Source organism: Brachyhypopomus gauderio, chromosome 9 (genome assembly GCF_052324685.1).
Source record: "Brachyhypopomus gauderio isolate BG-103 chromosome 9, BGAUD_0.2, whole genome shotgun sequence".
NCBI lineage: Eukaryota > Metazoa > Chordata > Actinopteri > Gymnotiformes > Hypopomidae > Brachyhypopomus > Brachyhypopomus gauderio.
In genome coordinates this window covers 16,815,617-16,826,683 of record NC_135219.1, presented here as the reverse complement: position 1 = coordinate 16,826,683, position 11,067 = coordinate 16,815,617, and the positions used below count along the sequence as shown (strand labels likewise).

General features: G+C 44.1%; 1 protein-coding gene across 1 annotated transcript; it reads right to left on the bottom strand.

Annotated features, from left to right (window-relative positions):
• Positions 1–4,255: 4,255 nt before the first annotated feature.
• Positions 4,256–10,615, bottom strand: tagapb (T cell activation RhoGTPase activating protein b). Its single transcript, XM_077017665.1, has 10 exons — positions 10,491–10,615; positions 9,714–9,798; positions 9,511–9,564; positions 9,266–9,338; positions 8,821–8,969; positions 8,043–8,204; positions 7,712–7,821; positions 6,880–7,063; positions 6,190–6,298; positions 4,256–5,817 (listed from the first exon to the last, which is right to left on the bottom strand). The coding sequence occupies exons 2-10, from the start codon at positions 9,738–9,740 to the stop codon at positions 4,718–4,720; spliced, it is 1,968 nt and encodes a 655-aa protein (XP_076873780.1). The 5' UTR covers positions 9,741–9,798; positions 10,491–10,615; the 3' UTR covers positions 4,256–4,717.
• Positions 10,616–11,067: the final 452 nt, after the last annotated feature.

Sequence of the window (11,067 nt, the reverse complement as noted above, 5' to 3'; positions counted from 1 at the left end):
AAAAAAAGATCTGTAGTGAAACACAGGGAACTACATATTTCCTCCATTCTGAGATACTTTGTTGCTTTTACTGCAAATATGGTGAATGTAACCAGGTAATTGTTTTATTTTGTATTTTATTTTGCTTATTACATCCCTACCTGGCTCCTGTAACGCTGCCTTGGTACAATGTCGATTGTAAAGCACTATATAACTAAACCTGAAAAGAATATTATGGTAATCTGGGGTTTGTGTTTGTTGTTGTGTACTTAGAGATGCAGGATTATTAGCTGTTTCCCCTGAATATGTCTGATATATGTAATCAATAGGGGGCATTACACGACAGAAGGACTTATCAAAATAACACATTAAGTCCACAGTGTTGTGGCATTTCCCCAAATGGGAAATAAGACATAGGCCCACCCTACACTATATATCAAAATGCATGTGGACACCCGACCATAACAACTTTATGAGTTCGTTGGCCTGCCCATTCTGTATCTACGGGTGTTAATATGAAGCTGGTTCTTCTAGCAGCCTCTTCTGGGAAGGCTTTCCACAAAACCGTGAGATGCGTCTGTGGGTGTTTCTGCTCAAAGCTCATTTATGAGGTCAGTGCCAAAATGTTGGATGTGAACGCCCTTTCCCCAAACGACTGCTACAAAACTGGGAAGCATATATTTGTGTACAATGTCTTTCAGTACCCTTCACTGGAACTAAGGGGCTTTGGTGTACCCCTAAACCCTTATCCCGCCTCCACCAAACGTTACTGTCTGCACTGTGCATTCCAAACAAACATGACTCGACACATTTGCAACTTCTCCAAAGTCCCATGATGCCATGCTCTCTGCTAACGCTCTCCACAACGCCTTTGCACACAGTGATCATTAGAGCCCGAGTGTAGCAACTGCTCAGCCATAAAAACCCATTTCAGTAACATCCAGACATGCGGTCCTTGATGCTTCCCGAGGCGATCAGGACTTCTGTTGTGAACACTGACGGATGGGCGGTTTTGATATGCAACACGTGTGCGGGGGTCCCCGCTCAGTGAGAGTGCGTGGTCCACCGCTTCGTGGCTAAGCTATTGCTGTTCCCGAGTGCTTCTGTAGTCTAGCAGGACAGAGATTTTACAAACTGACTGGTGGCAGAGGTACCATCCTATGACAAGATCTCATTTCAAGGAACCAAGTTGTTCATTACATCCAGTCTGCATCTATCTGCTGTTTGATTTGGCTTGTACACCTCTTCAATATGGGTCTGGTCAGAACAACTGAACTCCATGATTAGAAAGGGAAGTCCACATATTTCTGGCCATACAGTGAACTTACCTGAACTTACTTGAACTTAAGAACACGCTACCCTCTCAAGCAGTTTCAGCAGACTATTGTGATTACGTTTTACTCCTGAGACCCCTAAAGACCATAACTGCGAACACTACAACTGAAGACCGATACTATTGAACCATGAACAGTGCATTTCTCCAAGCCCATGTCACTGTGCTATGATCCTGCACAACGCACATCTCTGTGAAGATATAGCAATTGATGCACAACAGGAAACACATGTTAGCCCACACCCAGTCAGGCAGCAGGTAAGAGCTAATAGAGAAATGTTGTGAAAGAAAAGACCATGACACCTTCAAGTGTGAACAGCAGGTATGGAGTACGAGTATTGCTCTTTATTAATAGACTTAATCAGAACTCCTGTTAGAAATACTACAGCAGGCCATATGCTCATCACACTATGAATGCCCATCACACTATGAATGAACTTTACATATTAATTGCATGCATTTAAAGTATGTATTTCATTATTTTTCAAGTCATTTACATTGGACTGCAGTGGAAATTTGTAAAGGTATTAAAAATTTATATTACATATTTTAAATAAATGATTTTTACATCGAATACCCTGCAGTCTTAATTCATTTATCTTTTCAGCCAACCCCCAACACATGGTTCATTTATTACACTGTAGTCTGAGTAAAATGCTTAAGTATCCTATTATATGCAACTATAATCACATTGTCATGTTATAAAACAAAACTATAACCTAGTTTTATCAGACAGTGCTATCCAATATTTAGTTCACTTGAGTAAACAGATATGTCTGGGTGTCAGTTTGTCCATGGCTACCACACACCTGCCTTGTTATTGCACTGATAGAGTTGTTATTACATTGCCAGTGTTGAGTTTTAAGATGTTTCATCAGACCTCGAGTTCTCTTGTAACACCAGAAAGTTTCAAAACCCACTCAGAAGTGCAAGGATTTAGTGCAGAACCTGCATACACATATTGTGAAAGCCACAAGCCTCTTGTTCAGACACTTTAGATAAAAAGAGGGCCTGTGTGTCAGTGAGATAGAGAGAGAGAAAGAGAGAGAGAGATGGAGAGAGAGAGATGGAGAGGGAGAGAGGAGGAGTGTGAAAGAAAAAAGTGGCATAGATAGAAGACAGGAAACACTGTGTGGAGGTGACATGTTGACACAAAGGTGACAAACCTCTGGCAGTATTGTGATGCTTTTTTTTCACTGCGGGTCATACTGTGAACAGCTGCCTCTAGACCAGCAGGAGCCTTTAAAGCACAGTAGCTCTGCACTGCCACTGAATGGACATGGTACTATAATCTCCTGCCACTGAATGGACATGGTACTATAATCTCCTGCCACTGAATGGACATGGTACTATAATCTCCTGCCACTGAATGGACATGGTACTATAATCTCCTGCCACTGAATGGACATGGTACTATAATCTCCTGCCACTGAATGGACATGGTACTATAATCTTCTGCCACTGAATGGACATGGTACTATAATCTTCTGCCACTGAATGGACATGGTACTATAATCTTCTGCCACTGAATGGACATGGTACTATAATCTCCTGCCACTGAATGGACATGGTACTATAATCTTCTGCCACTGAATGGACATGGTTATATACTCTGCCACTGAATGGACATGGTACTATAATCTCCTGCCACTGAATGGACATGGTACTATATCATGCCACTGAATGGACATGGTTATATAATCCCCTGCCACTGAATGGACATGGTACTATAATCTTCTGTCACTGAATGGACATGGTTATATACTCTGCCACTGAATGGACATGGTACTATAATCTCCTGCCACTGAATGGACATGGTACTATATCATGCCACTGAATGGACATGGTTATATAATCCCCTGCCACTGAATGGACATGGTTCTATAATCTCCTGCCACTGAATGGACATGGTACTATATCATGCCACTGAATGGACATGGTACTATATCATGCCACTGAATGGACATGGTACTATAATATCATGCCACTGAATGGACATGGTTCTATAATCCCCTGCCACTGAATGCATCTGCACCCTGTGTTCTGAAAATGGGTGCAGCACTATTAAGATATTTCATCAGTGGATTGCACATACAAACTGATTGTGGTTTTTATTTTTGCTTTTACTGTTTTTCATTCTGTGTTAAAGTACAGAACTGTGGTACCCAACAGCTACACTACATTAAAGAAGCATTTTGTCACATTTGTCCTGAAACACTCTGCTGCATTTTTTCATCCAGTTAATCTACACAAAAGACCACTAAAGACCAACAGGAAAAATACCAAACCAAACATCAAAATCCCTGTTAACCTCCTAATTATTTAATAGTCGATGCAGATGAAGTGTCACTGTGTTACATAACACAGAGAGTCAGTATACGAATGATTTTGATTATGTAACATTCTCCAACAACGGACTGAAAGTTAAGTATGGCTCAACAAGAAACACTGCCATCACCACAAATAGGCACTAGAATGCTCCATCACTTCATGACACCCGCTCTGTCTCACACAGCTGCAGAACCGATGAGATAACTAGCACAGAACATTAATTAGTTATACTTTCTTTCTGCAGAAATATTTAGAAGAACGACAAATGCCATATACTGTTTTCTTCGCCTACGTCTGCCTGAAGCCTCTAAATCTGTCTCTCAGAAATGGGGCTCTAATCTAAGGAGGAAATGGTGGCGTTTGCTCAGCAGGCGACGGAAAGGCTACAGACCAAATTCAGCGAAAAACCAACACCATCCGCCAGCTCACAGTCGACTTCCTCTATCTGCACCTCGATATTGGAACACTCTGTTCTGAATGAAGCTCTGCAGGGTCCATTACTTAATGTAGTGATAGAAGGGTGTGTGTGTGTGTGTGTGTGTTGGGGGGAGGTGGTGGGTTTGATGAATGCTTATTCTGAGCATTCAAAAGAACAAGAGTGCAGCTTCATGAGACTTTGACGTCCGTGCCTTTTGCTTGAGGCTTCAGGCCATATTTAATGTCATACATACAAAGTGAACAGAGACCCCTTTGCTGTATCCTAATTGCAGTGGAAAATTACAATATCCACATCTTGGAGAGGGAGGGTTGTCACTCCTAAATGAGAACCCCAAATTTGAAGTCAACCACGTTTATTGTAGTGAAAGAAAAAGGGACAGCAACATTTATAAATCACAAACATCTCTAATGTACAAGTGTCATCATACAAGTGCCGAAAGAGACTCACAGAGCAAAGAATAAACTATTCACACTGAATCTTTGTTTCTATTTACATAGCTTTGCACTGGTGATATTTAAACACTATTTACATTAGCATATTAAATAGCTTTTATAAATGGGACAAAACACTGTACCACAAAAAAGTCTCCAACATGGCGGTGATGGCGTGCAGTTCTTTTCTCACAGTGAACAAGGTTATATGTAGGACTCCTTTGCGTTGGCCAACTCCTCGAACACAGGCTGACTGCACCTTCGGGTCACTTTATCCATCTTGAAGCAGGCCACTGACTCCGACATGGCCCTTTGCCTGAATGGGACCAACTCTGGTGCGACCGACCTGTCATTTGAGGGCATAACCGGGTTTGTGTACTGGCTAACGGGACAAGAGTCCAGGATGCTCTCGTTCATGGAGACGGGGCGAGACTTTTGGCCTCTCTCCCGGGCGGCGCCCACCGTCATGGGCCGGTTCTGGGGAGGGATCGGCAGAGCCCCGGACAACAGCGCTTGCTCGTAGGACGGGGGGCGGGAGTTGAGGCTGTCCACGTGGCGGAAGACCTCGATGGCAGAGAGGGGACGCTGGCGGCGGGCAGGCTCGTCCGGGGTGTCCCCCTCGTTCGGGGTGTCCTCTGGGAGCGTCTCGCAGGGAAACACGCCGTCTTTCTGCGCCTCGCCTTTCTTCGAGGACGCCCTGCTGACGGAGAAGCTCCCCAGGCTGCGGGCCCTCTTGAAGATCTTGGGGCCGTCGGGCCGAGCCTTGGCGAGGGTAGACGAGTTCCTCGTCGACGGGCCCTTACGGGAGCCGGTGGGCGAGGGCAGAGGGGAGCTGACGAACGGCGAGTTCTCAGAGACGGCGCTCTCCAGCGAGCAGGAGGAAGAGCACGAGCCGGTTTTCGAGACCGGGGCAGAAGAGATCAGGCGTGCGTTCTGGTTCTGCTGCGGGCGCAGCAGCGCGTTGTCCGAGTTGCGTTTCTTCAGCGGTTGACTCTCGTACTCGTCCCTGCTGGACGAACAGTCGTCATGACTGCGTGCCAGACCCCGGAGACTTCTCATGGGGACCGAGGGGAAAATGGTGGGCTCTGAAGAGCGTCGGTCGAAAGTGTTGCTGTAAGTCTCGAAAATGGCATCGGAAGAGCCGGAAGGTACATGGGAATACTCTATTCTGATTGGGCTGATGGCCAGAGCTCCATCATCTTCCTCCTCCTGAGGAAGACCCATCGTTGCCTCGTCACCCTCTCCATCTGCGTCGGGGTCTGGACTATCGTATGCGGAGTCATGCTGATTTGAAGGTACGGAATCTGTGGAAAATTTGAATTACATTATTCAAATGTTGTGTTATTTCAGCTAATAACCTTTTTGGTTGCAACCATGGAATACTATAAATATTCTTTTGTCATACTATCAACATATAAAGATTATATGGACATCAGTTTGAAACTTGGATTAAAAGTCTAAGAACTGTATGTTCAGAGTCTTTTTCAGGTGTGTGTCCACCACCCTGGATAATCTGATATGATATTACGTGAACTAAAATAGAGATGGAATCCCAAAGTGTAAGTCTACATCATCATCACACTATATTGTTTTAAAATGCAGAGTGCTTGCCAGGGGTGCTCCCAGGTGTGTGCTCCCAAATGGAGTAAGGTGGTTTACATCTGCTGTAGTTTTACCTGAGTTATCTCCCAGCTCCTCATCTTCTGGGTCTCCGAGGAGCGTCAGGATCTTCTCTCCAAAGAGTTCACAACAGTTCTCAATGAGGAACTGGGTGATGCTTGTCACCTGAAATGCAGAGAGGCATGACCTTTAGGACCTTCAGGATAGTAGAATACTAGAGTCTTGTGTACAGTAGGATGCATATGGTAAACCAGCTCTAAGTGCATTGCACATTTTTATGTTATACCCCAATCCAATGCCTGTGTCAACACTAAAATGGGTTTAAAGTATTTACCCTGAATAACTACTTAAAGGACTTTAGCAAATAAGACAAGTTGTTTTTTTGTTCTTCATTACACCTCAAAATGGTTTGGATTGACTCACACTGAATATTTCACAGGTATTTCACCCACGGATCTGATACACATCTGACTATCTCATGCCAGAGTGACTGTGAACAGACACCCGATCAGTGTCACTTTTACATTCGTGCAACCTGCATTTCAGTATTTATAAATGGATTTTGGGGGGGGTTTGTATGTCACAAAATCTCACAGAGTGTTCAAGCAAACAAAAACAAACTTGTGCCAGTTCTGAGAACCAAAACACTGTGGTCTGTCATGCATCACCAAACCACACCAAGTGCACGAATCCGGCGACCTTTTGATGTCAACGGCTCCGTCATAACGAGAGCACAGGTGACGAACCTTTTCGACCGCGCTCACGTCCAGGGTGTGTACGCCGGGCTGCTGCAGTAGCGTCGGAGCGATGCACACGGACAGGTTCTTGGTGTCCATTTTGTTGGTCTGCGATCGTTTGCTGATGCGGAGGAGCAGACAGAGCAGGTTCTGCAGCAGGAGGTTGTGAGCTGCCGGGAGCTTGTCGGCCATTCTGAACACAGTGGGGGAATCGGGAGAGGAAGGACACCATATTCAATCTCATGACTTTCTGTCTGGTTTTTGCTGCCGTTTCAAAACCACGTGTTTTGTTGAGCGAGAAAGGGAGAAAGCAGAAGTGGCGGCATGACATTTTGGCAGCGGGACAAGGACACGTGATCCTTCCCCATTTTGCTCCCTCTCAGAAAAAGTCCACTGAAAGCCCCTCTTTCTATTCTTCTTTTAGGTTAGAGCAAGTAAAGTTAGGGACTTTCTTCGAGTACATGTCCACGACTCCTTAGCTGTGGCATCTCCTTAACTGTGTGTGTATGTGTGTGTGTGTGTGTGTTTGTGTGTGTGTTTGTGTGAACCCCACCCCTGTGAGAGAACAGCCAGTGAAGTTAGGGACTTTCTTCGAGTAAACTTCCACGACTCGTTAGCTGTGGCATCTCCTTAACTGTGTGTGTTTGTGTGAGCCCCACCCCTGCGAGACAACAGCCAGTGAAGTTTGGGATTTTCTTGAAGTAAACTTAAGCATGCCATATTCAACTGTCTGTGTGTCTCTCTCTCTGGGTGTGTCAGCAAACAACCGCCCACTGTGCAGCATTACAGCATCATGCCGAAGACGAATGTCTGTGGAGTTTTCTTAGAGACGAGAGCTTACCTCCTCATCTCGGAGAGCCTCTCCGTCATGGCCCCCTTCTCCACTGCCTCCACCCATTCACCATAGTGCTCCGTCACCAACAGGCTTCCTGGGAGTTCCCTCAGGAATGTCTGCCATTACAACCAAATCAGAGAGTCAGTCATTTCCCCCTCAAGCCTCTCCTCATGCTAAGCTAACCTAAACATCTTGAGAGAGAGAGAAAAAAAGGAGAGAGAGAGAGAGAGAGAGAGAGAGAGAGAGAGAGAGAGAGAGAGAGAGAGAGAGAGAGAGAGAGAGAGAGAGAGAGAGAGAGAGAGAGAGAGAGATGGTGGAATGGAGGGGAAGAGTTTACCTTCAACAGCCCGACCAGGAGAACCACAGGAAGGGCCTCCATGTCCACCTCAGCTCCACTATCCAACTGCTCCCGAAGGGCATTGAGGTTCTTGTTGTTACATGGTTTCCTAAAAACCCCCTCAGTGCTGGGACCCTTCCTCCACAGCAGGTCAAGAACCTCCTGGAGAACAAGTACGAAGGAAGAGAAGACGTGTGAGAGGAAGCGCATGCATGTGTGATTAAGAGACCCAAAAGGACAAGAACAAAACGAAGAGAAAGTGTTGGTAGAGAGAAGGAGAGATAGCTGTAGGCTATAGACTGCAGTGGTGAGTCATCAGAATATACCTGAGTTTTGTTTTTGAACTTTTTAAGGTGTTTGAACTGCCTCTCACGCTTATATAACGGAACATTTACGATTGATTATATCTGTGGTGGCACATAGGTACAGCCACAGCTCGGTTACGACTGCAGTGCAGACAGGATCTAAACTGACTGCACTGAGGCCTTGACTAGTACGCAATAGCATCTCGTATCTTGTGAATCTCGAGCCGCTGTTTCAGTTCTAGGCATCAACATGTGTTTTTAGGTCCAGAAGTAAATGAAGGAGATCTGATCATTTCCCAGCTATCTTGGCACCGTCTTGATACAAATCTGGTACAAATCTAAATCACCCAGTAGGTCAGGAGATCTCCGAGTGGGCACACAGAGGTACTCGGGGGAAAGAACTTAGCATGAATGAAGGGAGAGGAACTGAAAGAGAGAAGAAAGTACATTACAAAAAAAGAAGCCAGACATACAGTTATTGGTTTTGGGAGGGTGTCTCCAGGGATAAGCTGACCAAACAGCAGACGCTTTCTGTTCAGGGCGGGCAAGCCGGTGTGTGTAGAACTTCTCTTCAGCTTGAAGGAGAAGATGTTCCTTCGGGCAACCGTGGCAGCTCCGTGTTCTGTTGAGCGTAGGATGTAAACATAAATCAGGTTGCCCTAGGCTACAAGAGCCTGAGTCACTGCAGGCAGCTGCTATATGTAGTGATGGAGTCAATAACTTAATACATGACACATACTGTGGTGATGTAAAGAATTTTTTGCATCGTAAACTTGAATTTTTCATTAAATGGTTTTAGAATAGAATAGGCTTTCATGACAAAGCTCTCTCCATCACACTCTCTCTCTCTCTCTCCCCATCACACTCTCTCTCTCTAACCACATGTTGCCAGCCACGCAGGGCCTCATTTAAACTCACCAATGAGCTGCTCACTCTGCAGTTCCTGCTTACACAACTCCATCGACTTTTGGGCGGGGACTTTGTCGTTGTCCTGGAGACCATGAAGAACATTTGGTGGTGAGCATGTGAGAGAAGCGTGTTGCACCACGGTACGGCGTGTGACTCCTGAACGCGTACATCACACATTCACAGTAGCGCACATGCCACAAACGTTCCAGCTCTTTACTGAAAAGTTGACATTCTGTGAAATAAACAGCGCTTACCTGACTATGCAGCTCAATACCAGAGTCCATTCCATCACCATTTAGGATTTTATTCTAAAGGAGTCAAATAAAAAAAGAAAGATGAGAGAGATTTGAGTACCTAACAGTTTATGAATAGAACATTTTCACCACAGATGGAATGACCAATCCAAGGACCCCAGGACTTGCCCGAGAAGGCTGTTAATAGGAATAAATGAACGTACTGTGGTGGTGTTGGTCAAGACTTTCATGAGGACAATCGGAGGTGGAGAACTGGTGCCTATCCTTTTCTTTGCCTCTGTGATTGTCCTGGTAAGACACGCAAAGTTGTTGCGTTTTAAAATGGTTTATCATGAACGTCCAGTGTTCACGTCGTAGCGTCCACATCCATGAATGACGGAGGAGGAGCCCTGAGTGTTGACTACACTGATACTATATTGGTTTAGGAATTTCTAATACAATTTCTAATAAAAAGTTATACATGTACAGTAAAAATGTCCTGTGATTGATCAAAAATACAAATATCCTGCGAAAATCACTAAGCAATATACAACGGTGAACTTGTGTGATCTGAGGAATGAATGTTTCAAATAAAACTAAAATCACTGAATCACGAATAAAGAATTTGCCGCTTTGAAAATATTCAAATTAAAATATCAGTATTAACAGCAAAAAATAACAATAGAGAGTTAATGGAAAGAACAGATTTTAAACTGTAGCCAAAAACAATAGAGGCTTCTCATACACACAAAACAATATTGAATTCTGCACTATTTCCTACCAGCTTAAACTGCTGCCTGTTTTTTTTTTGTTTTATGGTTTATGGCATGATGGAATACAAGTAAAGTTTCAGATTCTATATAATTATTGTATAAATCAATGTTTCCCCCACATGTACCCCTGATGCATTACATACATTATATTATTGATCTAAATGAAGCGAATGAAACTGAAATTATTATAAAGAAGTGTACATAATACACACATAGATAATCTCTCACCTTTGAGGAGTATCTAACCAGCGTTCTTTAACCTCAGGCAAACTGCAGGCAAAATAGCATCATGGTTGAAGTTAATAGTCCACAGACTGCAAAAGGCATCGCTGAAGTAGAAGTCACATCTGTGGATGAAAGATAGCTCTACACTCTCTTTTGATCAAGTCATGGGTACAGGAAGCAGCGTCATGGCAACACCGCCATTTCCTCTTTTTGGCTTAAAAAAAAAAATGGAAATTCTCCCTCGATGATGCTGTAGCACCTGAAGGTGTTTATGATGGTTATTGGGGAAATAGGACGTGTATGCATTGACCGAGCGCGTGAGGTTGTGGGTTGCTACCACTATGTGTACCTTTGGAACTTCAACACAAAATGGACGATGTTTAGGCTTGACATTGATAATCTTCACCCTCCACACATAAAAATATGATTTTTTAAAACCTAATTTTCTCCCAAAATGCAGAAAATCCAACAATATCTTTCCATAACAATCAAAGTCATTTCAGTCAGTACCTTTATACTATAGCTGACCATCTCGTACCTAATCCTGCAAATGTGAACAAATGATCGCTATAGATCTGTG

What these genes read in the sequence shown, in the direction of transcription:
- tagapb (XM_077017665.1), bottom strand. Translation starts at nt 9,740, where the DNA reads ATGAAAGTCTTGACCAACACCACCACA. An exon ending in GTATTGAGCTGCATAGTCAG is followed by an intron (nt 9,339 to 9,510) that starts GTAAGCGCTGTT and finishes CATGGTCTCCAG; the next exon opens with GACAACGACAAAGTCCCCGC. An exon ending in GCAGAGTGAGCAGCTCATTG is followed by an intron (nt 8,970 to 9,265) that starts GTGAGTTTAAAT and finishes TACGCTCAACAG; the next exon opens with AACACGGAGCTGCCACGGTT.